The sequence below is a fragment of the Acinonyx jubatus genome, chromosome B1 (genome assembly GCF_027475565.1).
Source record: "Acinonyx jubatus isolate Ajub_Pintada_27869175 chromosome B1, VMU_Ajub_asm_v1.0, whole genome shotgun sequence".
Taxonomy (NCBI): Eukaryota; Metazoa; Chordata; class Mammalia; order Carnivora; family Felidae; genus Acinonyx; species Acinonyx jubatus.
In genome coordinates, this window is record NC_069382.1 from 5,673,773 (window position 1) to 5,693,174 (window position 19,402).

A 19,402-nucleotide genomic window follows, 5' to 3' on the forward strand; every position below is an offset into this window, starting at 1 on the left:
GTGGGCAAATAATTTTTTAAGGAAAAGAAATAGTTTACTGGTTTTTTTTAAATCAATAAACATAGGAGGAAACAAGTTCTATAAGGAAGAATCAGAATATACTATAACAAACAGTACAAATTAACCCATTTTTGAACGAACTCTGTGGTATTCTTCCCCAAAACTTAAAACACCAGGCCAATCATGAGAAAGACCTCAGACAACCTCAAGTGGAGGAATATTCTACAAAATACCTAGTTAGTATGCCTCAAAACTGTCAAGATCATGGAAAATTAGGGGAGGATGAGGAACCTTCGAAAACAGGCAGGGCCCAGGAGACATGATAACTCATGGCAGTGTGTTGTCCTAAATGGGATCCTGGCACAGAAGGACACTAGGGGGAAAGCTATTGGAATCCAAATGAGGTCATGAGGTCAGTTAATAGCAATGAACCAATGTTAATTACTTAGTTTTCTTTTTAAGTTTATTCATTTTGAGAGAGACAAAGAGAGAGAGCACCAAGGAAGGGCAGAGAGAGGGGGAGAGAGAATCCCAAGCAGGCTCCGCAATATCAGTGCAGAGCTTGATGTGGGGCTCGAACCCATGAGTTGTGAGATCATGACCTGAGCTGAAACCAAGAGTCAGACACTTAACCAACTGAGTCACCCAGGTGCCCCTAATTTCTTAGTTTGGATAAACTTACCCCACTTCTAGAAGACATCCCAGTAGGGGAAACTGGGTGGAGGGTGTTTGTGAACTCTGTATTATCTCTGCAATTTCTCTGTACATCTTTAATTATTCCAAATTTTAAAAAAGGTATATAAAACACACTGAAATTTTAGGAATAAAAATATAATCATAGAAATTAAAATAAAACTGATGATATATAGATTGAAGACTCTATTCATAAAGAATGAGTTGGGGAAATATATAAAGCAAACACTGACAGAATTATTAAGAGAAAACATAGTGGGAGAATTTAACTCATCTGTATCCGAAATGAAGAGTTTAAGCAGACCAAAAAGTGATAAGAATAGTTTCACTTACAACATAGTCAACAACCTTAACTTAATTGAGAATATATCTTCTTTTGTGGTATTAAAGGAACACCCAAGAAAGTCTCAAATATAGCATTAAATATTGTTTCATGGATATGTAACACTGTGCAACTTTTATCATCAACATTAAAATGTTATTTCTTGTTTTGTGTTTTCATTGCTACTGCTGGATAGTTTCCATCCTGTACAAACTACACTTGATTTAATAGATCTCCCATTCATGGTCGTTTAGATGGTTTCTCATTATTTTCCTATTTCTTGACCCTTGCATTAAATTAGAAATCTGCAAATCCATCTCGAGACATGGTATCTACAAAAGTATCTCCCACGTGTGCACAAGTATGTACTTACCAGAACAAGTACTGCAGCATTGTGATTTTCTCCTTTGCTAGTGGTTGGCTCAGTGTCGTGGGAATTTTTGTTGCCACGTGGAGTCCCTGGCAGGAGTCACGGGCTACGGGCATGTCCTGGTATAGATGTGCTGGTGGATTCCAGACGTCAGCAGCTAGAGCCCTTGGTCAGTTATGCTCCATGTGAGCGAAGGCTTGTGAAGCACATTCCTGTGGCCGCCACAGGCACCATTTTTAGGATGCACCATACATCTTGAATTAATGGCTTTGTTGTGGCACATGTCCCCTGCGAGGCTATGTTTTGATACAATACATGGATTTGAGGACCAAGGGGTCAAAGCAGGAGTGGCCATGTTCACCACCACTCCCAGGGATGCGCTAGGGAATCTGTGTGTTCTTTCCATCCCACACGGTTCTAGGTTCGATGGGTCTAGAGGTCTTGGCTTCCACAGGGAAGATGTTTCCAAATAGGGGCACAGGAAGAGTTATGCTAAACTGTAAACTATGGCTGCTACCTGATCATTTGGGACAACTTGTGCCAGAAGACCGGTAGGATCTTGGCCAGGCTTATTTTGCACAGGATATAAGTCAATAGGGGTTAACCAACTGAAGACTTCAAATAGAATGGATAACTTTCCATGAGCATATATGCTTCAAAACACTCAAAGCAACAATTCACAAAACTAAAGGAAAAATAAATTAACAACCAGGGTTGGAGATTTGCATATATCCTTCTCAGGACCCGATAGAGCAAGCAGAATATTAGATTACAGGAGAACTATCACAATTACTCAGTGTTCCTCTCTTAACACCCAACCTACTGCATGTGCAGACCACCCATCGTGGATCCTTTGCATCCCTGCCGTGGGAATCAAAGAGCATGTGGAGCTGGTCCCCAACCAAAGAGGAGCTTTGGCTGGTGCTTTTGTAGTGACTAATAAAGTCCTATGTCTCTGACCCAAGAGTCTTCTCCCAGCACCAATGAAACGGTTGAGGCTAACTTGCAAAAATTAAAATAAAATTCCAGACCCTACACAGTTCTGGACACAGGCCCAGAGCATTCATCTACTCAGACATTGCCATCCCAAATTTCAGACCCCACTCTTTCCCCATCAGGTGTCCACACCCCTGTGCCGTTCTCCTCTTGAATCTGGGCTGGCCCTGTGAGTCATTGCTGGCCAGTAAAATGTGGTGGCAGTGACACTATGTGTCTTCTGAGACTAGGTCAAAAGATACCTTGTAGCTTCTGCCCCGGGGGCAGGGGGGTTAGAACACCTGCTCTAGGGGACAAGAAGACCAACTACCTTTGAGAGGGCCCTAAGCCAGCCACGTGGAGTGGCTGAGTGGGGAAAGAGATGCCAGACCAGAGCCCATTGAAGCTTAGATGCCAGTCGTGTGAGTGGACAATCCTTCAAACGGTTCCGATGAATTCAGCCCCAGCCACCATGTGAGGGTAACTGCGTTAGAGAAACCCAATAAGAATGATGAGGCTGAGCCCAGTCCACTGTGAAAACCATCAGATGTCGTAGTAAAGTGTTGTTTTGAGTCACGGAGATCAGAGATTGTTTGTCACACAGAAATACATGGTAGGAGCAGGGAAGGAAGGAGGCAGGATCGGGAAGGGAGCTAAGCCAGAATGCGCAGGTGAAGCCTAGTCCAGCCCAACTCCGCAGAGAGCTCTTAAGTGGAAACTGTTCTGTGATTCTCCGAATTGCCTCAGAACAAGGGAGCATGACTTTGGCATTCAACCTCCCCTACCCAAGAAGCAGTCATTGGCCAAGGGGTGGGTACTGAAGATGGTACAAGTCCCAGTCAGGGCGTCAGTTGCCCAAGGGCAATCTCCTGGGAGCAGATGGCACATGGCAGCCATTAGCCTCAGCACCTGTGGTAGCAGGGAATGGGCACAGCAACCACACAGTGAAAGGGAATCTGCCACCTTCCCTTGACACCACCTGATTCCCAGACACCAACAGCTCTTGTCCATGACATGGAAATAACACCTAATTCATCTTCCACTTCCACTCTTAACTGCCTTCCAATCTCCATGCAGCATCCATAATGATCTCTTGCACTGAATTTAGTCTGGGCCCTGGGATTTAAATCTTTCACTGGATGCCCATTGTCCTTAATGAATCCCAAACTCCTCACCCTGCCTCACAAGAAGCCTAGTGGTCTGACCTTGCCGAACTCTTCATGCTCAGCCAACGCCTCCATCCCCCGCACTGGCCTTCTTGGGGCTCTCACTCTCCAGGCTCTGTGTTGGCTCCTCCTGTGCACAAGGTTCTGTCCTTCCAGGAGGATTCTCCCTGGCTGCCCTCACACGAGATTTAAGGGAGGGACAGAGTGAATGAACAAAAGCATTTTCACTCTGCAGAAAAATTAAAATCTGTCTTAGGAAGCATGAATAATTGCTGTCAGGTTGGGTATTAGAAAAATCTTATTTCTGGGGCACCTGTGTGGCTCAGTCGGTTAAGCAGCCAACTTTGGCCCAGGTCATGATCTCATGCATGGTTCATGAGTTCAAGTCCCACACTGGGCTCTGTGCTGACAGCTCAGAGCCTGGAGCTTGATTCAGATTCTGTGTCTCCCTCTCTCTCTGCCCCTCCCCTGCTTGCACTCTGTCTCTCTCTCTCAAAAATAAATAAACATTATTTTTTTTAATTTATAAAAAAAATCTTATTTCTGCAAAGAGGCGCTATATATATATATATATACATATATATATATATGAAATATTTAACAGCCAGTATAGCATAGGCAGCAGCCAAAGAGAATGGAGTTCAGCTGGGGTCTAGAGCAGATCTTCAGGCCAGCTGGGCCCGGGAAGCAAGGCGGCAAAGCGGGGAGCAGTGGTGGGGAGAGAGGGGAGAGGCGACAAACCTGATCCAGCTGTATTCCAGTATTCAGGGACCAATGGGTCCTGGCTTGAATACATCACCTGGAGTAGAGCGTCTTTAACAACTCTGAGGCCATAGCATACATCATTTGCTGCCCCACTTTCTTCAGTTTAACAGTATATTATGAGCATTTTCCCACATTGGGCACTTTCTGTGTTTATCTCTCTGCTTCCAGAAAAGATTGGAGGCTGTTTAGTTTTGAGCCAGAATTAGAGCGTGGAGGGACTCTTCAGGCTACAGAAAATTCTTCTGAACAACCTGCTCCCTAACCGTGTGTTCTCCCTTTTATACGTCTGTTTGGTTCACTGCTGCACTTTACATCTTTCCATCGTGCCTGGAGTACTGGACACGGGAAATAAATACCCGTTGAATCAATGAAGAAAGAGGTCGACGCTAACGTAGTCAAAACAATAAGGGTGGGGAGAAGAACTAATTTGTACTTTTCATTTTCCGATTACTTGCGTAAGTAACTCAAAGGACTATAAAAAGGACTAGGAGCTGCACGGAGGTATTCCCCGGTGGGCTGTCCTACAATTTTTCATCTGATCAACACACAAAAGGGCAGTGGTTTCCGGCTTTCTGCTTGAGTTCCGTGTAGATCTTGGTAGGAACGAAGATAATGTGTGTGTGTATCTTGGCACTTAAATAAATGCTCGGTCTAGGTAAAACTTGCCTCCTAGGAAATCCATAACTTTATTTTTTATATTTTTTTAAATGTGTATTTTTGGGGGGAGGGGAAACAGGGGAAGAGAGAGACAGAACACAGAATCTGAAGCAGGCTCCAGGCTCTGAGCTGTCAGCACAGAGCCCGACATGGGGCTTGAACCCAGAAGCCCTGAGATCATGACCTGAGCCGAAGTCGGATGCTTAACCAACGGAGCCACCCAGGTGCCCTGACTTTAAATAAAAATTTGAAAGAAAAAAAAAAAACCCTGTGAAACGTTTATTTTTAAATATTTTAAGTTTGAAAGGAGCTATTTTGCTATTATTGTTCAAGAAAATGCCATATTTCTTCTACTATTAATAACTTGAGTTCTGTTTTCCCTAGAAAATTATAGTTTTCTATTAGATTTGTGTGGGCTAGTCAAGTTTCTCTCCACTGTCCTTCTTTTTTTTGGGTTTTGTAGGACCCCACAGAGGGAACTGTAACTCAGTGGTCTCCACTTGGCCTTTGAAATTCATGAACTGCTATGAAACCCAGACCCGATTCTGCCGTAAATGTTTATGCCGTGCTGTTGAGCACGGACCATTCCAGAGGGAACTTGAGACTCTGGGGAACGAGGGTTCCCTTCTGAAGCACGAGGCCTTTTATCGACTCTGCAGCCCGGACTTCCCGGAGATGCACACGTCTCGATTCATGTCCAGGCATTGTCAGGTTGTCTGGAAGAAACCTGCTGAGCTGAGCTCAAGTGTGAGCCCCACAAAAGTCAATATTTTCCACTCTTCCTTTGTCCTCAGTGTGTATAAAAGGGCTTTCTAGTATATACCCCTTTTATTGAGGGTGAGTGTTGGCAGAGAAAAGTGGCTTTCATCGTTTATCCTTCTGCGGAGAGTAGAATGAAGAAGCACAGACAACTTGTTTTAGACTTCAGCAGATCCTTTCTTTAGATTATATTATTTTATTAAAAACCCTGAATAGAAACGCAGTGGCAGAAAAATAAAAGCACAGCCTATGCGTACAGAGGTCACGTTTCTTGGAGCGCGTTAGTTTTAATTAACTTTGTCCTTGATAATGCGATGTGCAGTCCTCAGCTTCGATGCTAGATTCTCCCTCTGATAAGAAGAGGTAGTGAATCCGGCAAGAGGCTCATTACCATAGGCTTAAAGCCTTATGCAATTCCTGGTACAGACAAGATGCTCAATAAATACCTGCGGAGAGAAATGAGAATTAAAAACCTGAGAACACCACAACTGTCATCTGTTTAAAAAAAAAAAAAAGGTAACTGAGTAAATTTGCAGGTCTAATTAGCTTTATTAAACAATTCATGAATGAGACAGCATTCCTTCTACTAACTAGAAAGGGGGGGTCCGCGGAGCTAAACAAAAGAAAGGTTTTCAAAGGCAGAGAGAGGGCACAAAAAAGGGAAGAAAAGAATGTATTAGCATAGACTACACTGTTTAGGCAAAGTTGCCCTCCTAAGGGGAGCAAAGCGGTCTCTCCCTTTCCTTTAAGGTCCTAACACCAACAAACGTCCTGTCATGACCAGGAAGTTCTGCGGACTGGTTGAAGGTTACCTTTCCAAGGTTTGGAACTGCAGTTAGGTTAGATGTTAAGGCTTGGACTACTGATTTGGGGCCTTAACCCAAGTGACTCCTTTTGGGGCTGTGGTTTTCTTTCGAATGTGTCAAAAGACCTGAGTTCTAAGGCTGATTCAAATTTATTTCTCTAATCTGAAAAACAAATAGCACTGGATTGGATGATGACATCGGTTAACTTCAGTATTTTTCTGTGTGTCAGGGATGGGTTGCTGGCTTAAGCCTTTTATTTATGTATTTATTTGAACAAGGCTTTTGTGACAGCTCTGAGGCCGCCCTTGAAATAGTGTGCTAAATCAAAACACCTCTACACTTGAGACTCTTCCCTGGACAGAGTAAATATCTTTTCAGTTTATGGTTCATATAAGGAATAGGTTTTTTGTGTGTGTGTGTGTGTGTGTGTGTTTGTTTTTTTTGATATAGTATTTTAAGTCAGTATTTTTCTAGACCTTTTAATTCTATACTAAAATAATCCTGAACTCTGCACAAATGATCGTCAATGGTATAGCGTAGCTACTTTTTCTTTTTTTTTTTTTTTTAATGTTTATTTATTGTGAAAGAGAGCACAAGCTGGGTGGGGCAGAGAGAGAGGGAGAGACAATCCCAAGCAGGCTCCAGGCTCAGCACAGAATCCGATGAGCGGCTTGATCTCCCGAATGAGAGATCATGACCTGAGCGGATATCAAGAGTCAGACACGCAAATGACTGAACCACCCACGTACTCCTGCTTTTCGAATGATAGGGTTAGCTATATTAAATGATTACGTTGATTCCTTGCTTGAGTATTCTCAGATCCCTTATTTGCTAAGCAAGAAGAGTCTAGCTGCTTGGAACCACACTGGGCACCACTTACTCGAGGCCAGTATTTGTCTTTTCCCTTGAGGGATTAGGACCATGGGGGTGAGCACAGTCTAGCCCAGTCAGCTACTTTTCCTCCACAATTGTTGTAACCTTTTTATGTTTTAAAGAATTTCAGGCTTAGGGGCACCTGTGTGGCTCAGTCAGTGAAGCATCGACTCTTGATTTCAGCTCAGGTCATGATCTCAGAGTTCGTGAGATCGAGCCCCTGCGTCAGGCTCCACCCTATCAGCCCAGAGCCTGCTTGGGATTCTCTCTCTCCCCTTCCCTCCCTCTCTCTGCCCCTCCCCCACTGGGCACGCAAGTGCGCACTCTCTCTCAAAAATAAGTAAACATTATAAAAATTTAAAAATAAGAATTTCAGGCTTATAAAAAAGTACAAAAATAGTACAAGGAATTCCTACTAGCCATTCCCAGATTCCCGAAATGTTAACATTTACCACATTTATCATTTCCTCTCTACCTATATGAATGGATATGTGTGTGCCTGGGTTTTTTCCCTGAAAAATGTGACAGGAAGTTGTAAACGTGACATTCCTTTACCCTAAACCCTTTAGTGTGTATTTCCATAGTACAATAATCCAAAGTAAGGGATTCACATTTATCTAACCTTCTTTTTTTTTTAATTTTTATTTATTTTTGAGAGAGACACAGAGCACGAGTTAGGGGAGGGGCAGAGAGAGAGGGAGACACAGAATCCAAAGCAGGCTACAGGCTCCAACCAGTCCACACAGAGCCAGATGCGGGGCTCGAACTCACAAACCGTGAGATCATGACCTGAGCCAAAGTCAGACGCTTAACTGACTGAGCCACCTGGCCGCCCCTCTTTTTGCTTTTTACATGAAAGGCAGCATACTGATTATTTTCCCAAAGTTGTCATAACAAAGCACCACAAACCAAGTGGCTTGAAAAACGGACACTTTTTGTCTCACAGATCTTGAGGCTAGGAAGTCCAGGTCAAGGTGGTGGAGGGCTACACTCCCTATGAAGGTGAAAGGGCGGGCCTACGCCGGCCGACTCCATCTTGTTCTGTGTTCTCCACCTTGAGTGACTATGTCCCCGACATGACCCCTTTTCCGGGAAAATCGCAGAAACCTCAGATCTCGCCTCCTCCCCTTGAGTAACCTCCGGCTCACCCGTTCAAACTTCCTGATCAAAACCCGCCCAGCGACCTGTGTAACAGGACTCTGACCCTTCCCCAGCCAATCGGCCGAGGCCAGGACCCTTCCCCAGCCAATCGGCTGCCCCTAGACCCCTATAAAACCTTTGTGCTTTTGAGGGGCGCCTGGGTGGCGCAGTCGGTTAAGCGTCCGCCTTCAGCCAGGTCACGATCTCGCGGTCCGTGAGTTAGAGCCCCGCGTCGGGCTCTGGACTGATGGCTCGGAGCCTGGGGCCTGTTTCTGATTCTGTGTCTCCCTCTCTCTCTGCCCCTCCCCCGTTCATGCTCTGTCTCTCTCTGTCCCAAAAATAAATAAACGTTGAAAACCTTTGTGCTTTTGAAACTCGCTCTCTCTCCCCCGGTATCTCACCGCTGCGTCGGTGCAGGTAGGGGATTGAGCTCGAGCTAGCTCGAATAAAGGCTCTTTTGCTTTTGCATCGGACTCGGCTCCCTGGTGGTCTTTGGGGATCATGAATTCTGGGCATAACAAAGGCACTAGGGAAGGATATGATTCAGGCCTCTCTCCCAGCTCCTGGTGGCTTCCTGGCTTGTGGCCACAGAGTTCCAGTCTTCACACAGCATTCTCCTATGTGCACCTCAGTCCAAATTTTCTCATTTTCTAGGACACGCCTTACTCTAGTATGACTTCATCTTTTTTTAATATTTAACTATTTTTGAGAGAGAGAGAGAGCAGGGAGGGGCAGATAGAGAGGGAGGAAGAGAATCCCAGGCAGGTTCCAAGGTGTCAGTACAGAGCCTGATGTGGGGCTTGAACCCGTGAACTGTGAAATCATGACCTGAGCTGGAGTCGGATGCTTAAAGGACTGAGCCAACCCAGGCGCCCATAGTATGACTTTATCTTAACCAAATGTAGCTGCAATGAGTATTTCCAAATACGGTCATGTTCTGCAGTTCTGGGGGTTAGGACTTCCACCTAGGAACTTTGGAAGGACACAAGTCAACCCATAACACATACTATGAATGTGTTTTTGTACTTGCTTTTTGTCACTTAATGATATAACCTGCAAATTGTTCCATATCAGCTCATAGGAATCTTCTTCACTCTTTTTTGTTTTTTATTCACAGATGCAGTGTTGCATTGTGTAGATAGAACATAATTTACTCAACTGCTCTTCCAAAGAGCAGTTAAACGGTTTCAAATATTTTGCAGTTACACACAATGCTGCAGTGATAGGATTGTGTATGTGCATTTCACATTGCAGAAGAATATCTTCAAATTCCTAGAAATAAAATTGATGGGTCAGAAAGTAGAAGCACATGTACCTTTGTTAGACATTACCAAACTCCCCTCCAAAAAGTTGTAAAAAATCTTGATTTCCATTAGTGTGTATAGCATTATTTACCCATGGCATTTCCAATAGAACCTATTGTCTAGCTTTTCTGTTTTTTTTTTTTTTTTAAGGTTACTTATTATTTTGAGAGACAGAGAGTGTGTGTGCAGATGTGAGCGCATGTGTGGGGAAAAGAGAGAGGGAGAGAATCCCAAGCAGGCTCCACACTATCAGCACGGAGCCTGACGCAGGGCTCGAATTCACAAACTGCGAGATCATGACCTGAGCCAAAGTCAGAGGCCTAACCAACTGAGCCACCCAGGGGCCCCTGTTTTTGACAATCTGAAGGGAAAATGACACCTCCCTGTAGTTTTAGATTACATTTCTTTAGTTATGAGTAAGGTTGGCAATCTTTTCCTTGGCCCATTTTTTTTTCTTTTTTTTAATTTTTTTATTTTTTTTAATGTTTATTTATTTTTGAGACAGAGACAGACAGAGCATGAACAGGGGAGGGGCAGAGAGAGAGGGAGACACAGAATCCGAAACGGGCTCCAGGCTCTGAGCTGTCAGCACAGAGCCCGACGCGGGGCTCGAACTCATGGACCGTGAGATCATGACCTGAGCCGAAGTCGGACGCCCAACCGACTGAGCCACCCAGGCACCCCCCCCTTGGCCCATTTTTCTATATAATATTTGGTCTTTCTTCTTAAGCTTTTAAGAGTTTTAAAAAAATATGCTAGAAATATTATGTTTTCCCAGTTTTTCAGTTGCCTCCTCCCTCCCCCCAATTTTTTTTTTTTTTCTTCCAAACAAGTAAATTTATTACCTTGCTGTTCTGGAAATGAGAAGTCTGTGGTGAGTCTCACTGGACTGAGTCACAGTGCCTGCGGACTGTGCTCTGGAGCAGGGTTTGTTTCCTGACCTCTTCCAGTCCTTCCAGGCTGCTGAGTTCCTTGGCCCCTCCCCTCCTCCCATCCTTCACAGTACTTTCAAATCTCTCTGACTCCTATCTCTGTCCTTGCCTTTTGCATTTGTTCATGGTATGTTGCTTTCTGTTTTTAACCATTCTTATGTTGCATCTGGTTTTGTTTGAGCTACAGTTACAAAGCTTTTTCCCTACACCCAGGTTATACTGGAATTCACCACTCCACCCTTCACCCATGTGAATAGTGTGTTCTTGTGTTTACATTTTTTTTACATTCAGATCCCCAATCCATTTTAGGTTTAGTTTTACGTATGGTAGGAAATATTGACTTAATTTTATACATATTTTTCCCGATGACACCAAAAATTTATCTTTGATGCAGTGATTTGCGACACTACCTTAACAATATAGCAAATGTCCACATGAACTTGGGTGTGTTTCTGGACCCTCACCACTGGCCCGTTTGTCTGGTCATGTGCCAGGACCACAGTTTTAATGACAGCTACGTCTGCTGTGTTGGTCCCTTTGTAGCTTTTCTTTTCCAGGGAGTTCCTAGTCTGATATATTTGCTTTTCCACGTGGGTTTTTGCATCAACTTGTCCAGCTCCATCAAAACCTTTACTGATATTTTTTAATTGGTATTGCGTTCAGTTAGAGCAGACATCATTATGATGTTAAGCACTCAATCTAAGAACAAGGGATGTCTCTTCATTTGTTCAAAGCCACTATTGTGTTTTACAGGAGTGTTGTGAAGTTATTCTCATATAGGTTTTGCACATTTTCCTCTAAAGTTTATTCTTTATTTTTGTTTTTGCCCATGGAGTTTTCTCTACCTGTGCAGCCTCTAACTGTATGTTATTTCTGGATCTTTGCTGAATTTATTATTTTAGTTTTATCAGTGATTCCACGGGTTTTCCAAAGTACTATTACTTTCTCTGCAATAAAAATAGTTTTATTTTTAAAATTTTTAGCCACTTATTGACGTCTCTGTCTAACTAGAGTAGCTAATATGTCCACCATATAACGTGGGATAATTGTGTACACAGAGGGCATTTTTGCCTTCTTTTGAATCTAGTAGAAATGCCTGTAGTATTTCCCCATTGAATAAGATCTTGGCTTTGGTTGTATGCATATATACTAAAAAAAAATAAAAAATTCTATTCTCTTGAGTGTTTCCATCAGGTATGGGTGCTTTACTTAATTATTGACAAATTTGGATTTAAATCTACCGTGTCTTATGAACATTTTCCTGCTTGCTACATGTTTTTTCCTTTTTTTTTTGTATGGATTATGTTTTATTATTTCATTTCCTCTTTTATTATTTTGATAGTTATACAATATTTAATTTCTTATTGATTTCCCTAGAGATTGCAAAGACATCCCTGCCTTATCACACTGTAATAAAAATGAGTACTTTCACTTCTTCCTGTAAAATGAAAGGGCCTGAGAGTACTTTCACTATCTGAGCTTCCTGACTGATACATCACTACTGTCAGGCATCATTGCTGGATACACACTGTATTTTAATGTCAGAAGACTATTATTGATGGTTTATAGAATCAACGTTTATGTTCTTTTTTATTTGTACAATCAACATTCATTTAAATTTACCCCACATTTTAACACTTTTTGGGTTTTTTTCCTTCCTGTATATCCAAGTTTCCATCACAAGAATGTGGTAGGGTCTCCTCCCTAAGGAGAAAAGAAAAAGAGAGAAAAGAAAAAAAAAAAACAACAACTTCAAGGTAACCTGCCTATGTGCCTACGTGACAACATCCCTCATGACCTTGTAAACCGAGACTACTTAATCAGACTACATGTTTGTGTGTGTTACCATATATGGGAGACAAAGAAAGAGAAAATGTATAAAAAAACTATGCTACGGGATGTTCAGGACTCAGTTCTTTGGGTACAAATCCAAAAGAATAAAAGCAGCTTCCTGGAAAGAAAAGCCTCAGTGTTACCACATTCTGTGTGAGAATCCTGCTCCAAGAAAACCAAGGACTCACATCTGTCACAAACAGAGCAAAAGGCATGTACAAAATTCTAAACAAAGTTGACCAAAACAGATCAGACAATATAGTAAAGAGATAAGACATCATGAGTAAGGAGGGTTTATCCTAGAAATGCAAGGTTATTTCAACATTCAAAAATTAGTCAGTGTAGCTCACTGCCCACAAACTAGAAAAAAACCCATATGATCATCTCTCTCAGTAGATTAAAAATACACACACTTAACAAAATCAAACATCCTGGTTCCAAAAATTCCCAAATTAAAAAATGGACAACTCCTGCAAAGTAGGAAGTCAAAGGAACTTCCTCAACCTTGTAAAGGGCATCTGTGAAAAGACCCACAGCTAACGTCACAGCTAATATTGAGGGACCAGATGCTTCTCCCTGAAATGCAGAACCAGACAAGGAAGATGGCTCTTACCACTTCCATCCAACATTCTGCTGGGAGTAGGGTTTCTCAACCTTGGCAACATTGACATTTTCGCCTGGGTAATTCTTTGGTTTGGAGGCTGTCCTGTGCACTAGAAGGTATTTAGCAGCATCCCTGATCTCTACCCATTAGATGCTGGTAGTAATCCCCCCTCCCGAATCGTGACAGCCAAAAATGTCTCCCTGGCACAAAACTGCCCCTTGATGGAGAACCAATGGACTGGGCTCTGGCCTGTGTAAGCAGGCAGGAAAAAGAAAGCAAAGACACCCAGACTGAAAAGCGCGAAGCAATGCTGCCTTGATTTGCAGATGTGGGGACTCCCTTGGATGCCCAGAATTGGTATAAAGATTAAAGTGAAAACATTCAAGCTAAAGAAGATGCAGGAACAAATCTTATCTGAACTCTCCTTACCTGAAAACAGAGCCTCCAGAAAATACAGCCGCCATTAAGCACTCCTTTCTGGGAGTTTCCTAAGAATTCAGCTGCCAGGGAAACAGACTGCCCCAATTCCCATGAGCATCACAAAGCCCAGTAGAACTTTCCCATAAAGCCCCAAACTCCCGCCCTACTTCATTAGGTTTGGTATGAACCTTTCATCTCTAGCTGTTTAGTGAATTACGCACTACTGAGTACTTCCGCGTGTACAGACAACACATGAAAACAAGCCTTATTTTTCCTCCTGTTAATCTGTTAATTAAAAAAAAAATTTAATGTTTATTTATTTTTGAGAGAGAGACAGAGCATGAGTGGGGAAGGGGCACAGAGAAAGAGGGAGACACAGAATCCGAAGCAAGCTCCTGGTTCTGAGCTGTCGGCACGGAGCCTGAAGCTGGGGCTGGAACTCACAAACCGTGAGATCATGACTTGAACTGAAGTTGGATGCTTAACTGACCTAGACACCCAGGCACCACCCTCCTGTTAATCTACTGTTAATTGCAGCCCCCCCCCCATTGGACCCAAGTTGGAAGAAGAAAAGCTTTCTTCCTAAAACAGACAACGTGGCTATCTGCAGAACTTCACAGGGAATGTACAAAAGCTATTAGAACTATTTTTTTCTTTTTTAAATTTTTATTTAAATTCCATATAGTTAACATAAATTGTAATATTAGTTTCAGGTGTACAATTTAGTGAATCATCACTTACATACAACACCTGTGTTCATCACAACTGCATTCCTTAATCCCCATCACCTATTTAACCCATCCATCCACCCACCTCCCCTCCAATTATATTCCCATATATTAACAGAAATGGAAATTGTAAAAATTATTTACAGTATCGTAAAAAATGGTAATACTTACCTTGGGATTTGAAATTTGACAAAAGTTGTAAAAAGACTCATCTCAATAATACAAAACATTGATGAGAGAAATTACAGAAGACCTAAATAAATGTTAATGGATCAAAAGAGTTAATATTTTTAAGATGTCAATTCTCCTTCAAATAGATCTGAAATTCAACATAATTTCAATCAAAATCCAAGCAGGGTATTTTATTCTTTTTTTGGTAGAAAATGACAAGATGATTTTAAGATTCATGTGGAAATACAAAAGATCTAGAATACATCAAACAATTTTGACAAAGAACAAAGTTTTGGGGCTTACATTATCTGATTTTATAACTTATTTATAAAACCACAGTAATCAAAATACAATATTCGTATGAAGTTAGACAAATAGCTCAATGAAACAGAAAGTCCAAAAATAAACCATACATATATGCACAACTGATTTTGACTCAGGTACAAAGGCATGAATGCAGTGGAGAAAATAGCTTATCAAGAAATGATGCTGGAGCATTTGGATATCTATATGCAAGACAAACTTAGGGCCCTATCCTTACCATATACAAAAATTAACTCAAAATTGATCCTAAAACTAAGGATAAAGCCTAAAACTATAACATTTCTAAAAGAAATCATAGGAGAAGATATTTGTGACCTTAAAGCTGAAGAATCTACTAAATACTGAACTTGTATACCACCATTTAAAATTTTTATTTTCATTTAAAAAAATGTTTATTTGTTTTGAGAGAGGGAGAGCATGAGCAAAGGAGGGACAGAGAAACAGGGAGAGAGAGAGAATCCTAACCAGGTTCCACAGTTAGCACAGAGCTCCATCCATGCAGGATTGAACCCACAAAATGTGAGATCATGACCTGAGCCAAAACCAAGGGCCCAACTGACTGAGCCACCCAGGTGCCCCTTTATACCACTTTTTGTATGGCAAAGGTGATTGGTTTTATCTGTTTTATCATGCCATTATGTGATTCTAAATCTTCTTAGCATTCACTGTCACTTACTTGGTGAGGACAATAACTTTATCTTCAATACTGAGTTGAGCTCACACTCCCAAGTAAAGGTGTTACCATTTCTTCAGTTTGTTAGGCCAACCATTTGTGATAATGATGTGATTATGGATCAGAGATTTGAGTCTAGGAAGTGGGGTTTTGGCTCAAGGTATGCATGTGCTCAAGGTAATTCTTTAGAACGTGTGTGCTGGTTGGATCCTATTAACAGCTGCTATAACAAATGGGGATGAATGAATGGATAGATGAAAGGAAGACTGGAGAGGATGGTGGTCCATATACGTACATATACCCTGCCACTGGATTTAGTAGAAAAGTCCTAAACATGTGTGGTTTCCAGTTTCAACTGACACCACTAGTTACTATGTTGCCTTGGACTGGTCAGATAACTTCCCTTGAACCTGGTTGCTTATTTGTGTAAGTGAGATAATATTGCTTACTTTTTCTAACAGAGCTTCTGTGAGCATAAAATGATCCAACGTAGAATAAGACAAAGCTTTTTTAATTGTAAAGGAATAGGGGTGGGGAGGGGGAGAATCAGTCCACTGTTGCCCCCACGGTACGATAATGAACACCTCTAAAATTACAGAATTTTAGTGAGAATCTAGGAGGAAATAATTTATATATGCTTTGTAAATTGAATAAGAACCTTCACCTCCTAGGTAAGATTAATTTTGATACCTCTAGAGCCCATGATAAAGGGCTCAACAAACGTCAGCTACTATTTCTACTATTAAGGTGGGTTTTTTTTTTGTTCGTTTAACAGGAGAATGAAACTTGAAAAGTTTCAGTGACTCACATCAGTACCTCACAGCTAGTAAGTGGTGGATAGTAGTCTCCAAAGTCCAAGTCCAGTCTGACTCCAAAATGGAGCCCGTACTCTAATCATTAGGTTACAAGGAAGTCCCTTTAACTTTAAAATTGTTTTCCACTTAGCTCCGGAATGGGATATGTTCTACAGGATAAAACACAAAGATGGGGATGAAATCATTGGAAATGAAGGTTTTTATACATTCGGTGGTTCATCCTTTAATATAGACGGCATGGACCCTTTAACTGATTTAGTGTTTCAGGGAGATTAAACACAAACCAAGCAAGCCCTTCCCGGCCCTAAAAGTCCTCCCCAGGAACACGTAGGAGCTCGCGCAGCCCAGCCAAAGCCAGAAGCCACCAGCAGCACGCGTGCGCACAGTGCCCGGGGTGGACCCTGCGGGAGTGGGCGGAGCCCAGAGGGCGGGAGGTTTGAATCCCGGGGAGGCTCAACCGCGCTGCTACAGGGCTGTTCACCAACGCTGGTCTTCCCCGCTCCCTCCCAGGTTCGCCCGATCCCGCCCGGAGAAGTCCGCTCCGGGATTTGCGGGCGGCAAAACGCGAGTGGGACGGCCCGGCAAGGCTCCCCGCGCCCTCACCCCGCCTTGGTAGTCAGAGGTTTAGGGTACATCCCTAGCCGGGATCTGCGGTCCGGGGTCCCACATCCTCTCGCTGGGTCGATGAGCGGGGTCCCCATAGACGGGTGAGACCAGGCTCCCCTTGCCCCACAAAGGATCTGGGACCCTGGGTCCCCATAGCCCCCCGCGGGGTCTGAAACCTGGCTCCCCCGCCTCCCACAAGATCTGAGGTCAAGCGTGCCCCCGTGGGATCTGAGGTCCGAGGTCCCCCCAGCGGGGTCTGAGACTCGGCTCTCCCCGCCCCCGCAGGGTCTGAGGTCCAGCGTACCTCCGGCAGGCATCTGAGGTCTGGGCCCCCCCCGCCGAGGGGTCTGAGACCCGGATCCCTGTCGCCCCGCCTCCCCGCGGGATTTGAGTCCCAGCGTCATCCCGGTGGAGCCTGAGACTTGGCTCTCTCCCCTCTCCCAAGTGGGCATCTTAAGTCTGGGGTTCCCCCACCCCCCAGCGAGGTCTGAAACCACACCCCCCCCGCAGGGCCTGAGGTCTAGTCCTGCGAGATCTGAGGTCCGGGATCCCCCTAGCGGGGTCTGAGACCCCGATCCCCTTCACCCCCCTCCCACCCCACTCAAGATCTGAGGTATCGCCCTACTGGAGTCTGAGACCCGGTTCCCCTTCGCCCTCCAAGCCCACGCAGGATCTGAGGTCCAGGATTCCCCCCGATAGGATCTGAGGCCCGGGGTCCCCCCCCCCCCCCCCCACCGCGGGATCCGAGGCCCGGGGTCTCTAGAGGTGCCCCTGGCCCCACGAGCTCTCGCGCACGCGGAGGAGTAGAGGTCTGGCTCTCCGAACCGGAACTCCGTGCGCCGACTACAGGGCGGCACACGAGGACTCGGTGCGCGCGGGGTGAGGGTGAGACTTCGCTGTAGGAGATTCTGAGCCGTTATCTCTCGGAAGTCCCATCCGGCCTGCGACCTAGGACTGTGCCTCCTAAGCGTCCGCCGCTCCCTGGTGCGCCAGATGTGGCTCCGGGAAGCTTCCAAGTGTCCTTACGGAGACAGAAGGGTTTGATTCGGGGATTTTTGGGGACACCCGTCCTCGTAATTTCCGAGAGGACCGAAAGACTCGCAGAGCGGGACGCTGACCAGCGTTATTAGGCTGCTGGACGAATCCGAGTCTGGGCGCTGGAAAAGCCCCTCGGTCTCCTTTAACGCGAGCTGGGACTTTACCAACGCTCCTCCTCCCCGGGCTGTTTAGAAAACGCGGATTAGCAGATATCCTCAGAGCCGGAGGGGAGGGGCGCGCGTCAGTCCTGCGCATGCTCAGTGCCACCGCTCTTGGCTAGCGCGGCCTGGGAAGGTGCAGCGGGTTCGCGTGTTGCGGGTCTCTCATGGAGGCTCCCGGGACGCCAGGCGGCGGGGTCTTGAAAGGTGAGGGGAACTCCCGCACTCTGGGAGTTGAGTCGGAGGCGGCGGGCGGGCTTGAGGGCGGGCGCCCAGATCTCGGCGAGCGTGTGGACGGAGCTCGCGGGGCTCGTGGGGACGTGAGCTTGGCCTTTCCGGAAGTCAGCCCGGCATCCTGTGGAGGGAGGCTGTCCCCGTGTGCGGTGTTCTCACCGTCCCTGTGGAGAGTGGGGGGCTGTCACCGTCCCTGTGGGGTGTCCCTGTGGGGAGTGGGGGGGCTGTCCCCGAGTCCGCTACCGTCACCGTCCCTGTGGGGTGTCCCTGTGGGGAGTGGGGGGCTGTCACCGTCCCTGTGGGGAGTCCCTGTGGGGAGTGGGGGGCTGTCCCTGAGTCCACTACCGTCACCGTCCCTGTGGGGTGCCCTTGTGGGGAGTGGGGGGCTGTCCCCGAGTCCAGTACCGTCACCATCCCTGTAGGGTGTCCCTGTGGGGAGTGGGGGGCTGTCACCATCCCTGTGCGGTGTGGCGGGGACTGTCCCCGAGTCCAGTACTGCCATCGTCCCTGTGGGGTATCCCTGAGTCCAGTACTGTCACCGTCCCTGTGGGGTGTCCCTGTGGGGAGGGGGGCTCTCCGAGTCCAGTACTGTCACTGACCCTGTGGGGTGCCCCTTTGGCGAGTGGGGGGTTATCATGTGGGGCATGGAGGCGACTGTCCCCCAGTGCGGTGCTGTCACCGCCCCTGTAGGGTGTGGGGGCTGTCCTTGAGTCCCGTGTGTCACCACCCTCTGTGGATGCGGGGGCTGCCCCCCTGTACACAATGTAAAGTTGGGTGGTTGTATGGTCCTTTGTGGAGAACATACTCTTCACTAGGAAAGTTGAGCACGGTTTGGGAATTTGGGGAGTTAAGCAGGGTTTAGGAATTTGGGAAGAGCATCCAGCGTTAAGAAGGTAAGCCCCACATGCACATGAATAAAGTTGTTCTTGGCTTGAAGTTTTAAGAACCCTAGTAGCACTGAGGCTATTTGGCGTAGGTGTTAGAAGAAGCTTTAAATTTACTTTTTGATGTAAGTAGAACAAGATGAAAATCTGTT

The 19,402-nt window shown here is 45.1% G+C and overlaps 1 protein-coding gene and 1 long non-coding RNA gene across 5 annotated transcripts in view; one reads left to right on the forward strand and one right to left on the reverse strand.

The window, feature by feature from the left end:
• Positions 1 to 5,961: 5,961 nt before the first annotated feature.
• On the reverse strand, positions 5,962 to 13,755 carry LOC113596547 (uncharacterized). The gene is made up of 2 exons (XR_003417305.2): positions 13,629 to 13,755; positions 5,962 to 6,153 (listed from the first exon to the last, which is right to left on the reverse strand). It is a non-coding gene; the product is annotated as an uncharacterized LOC113596547 (long non-coding RNA).
• Positions 13,756 to 17,791: 4,036 nt separating this feature from the next.
• MCPH1 (microcephalin 1) overlaps positions 17,792 to 19,402 on the forward strand; it is a 269,736-nt gene continuing 268,125 nt past the window's right edge. For 2 of the 4 annotated variants that reach the window (XM_053216223.1, XM_053216225.1), the window contains exon 1: positions 17,795 to 18,339. In XM_053216223.1, the coding sequence (XP_053072198.1) occupies positions 18,300 to 18,339 (40 nt within the window). In that variant the 5' untranslated portion in view covers positions 17,795 to 18,299. Of the gene's footprint in view, positions 18,340 to 19,402 lie in introns of all 4 variants that reach the window. The other 2 variants (XM_053216226.1, XM_053216224.1) reach the window with 2 other exon arrangements.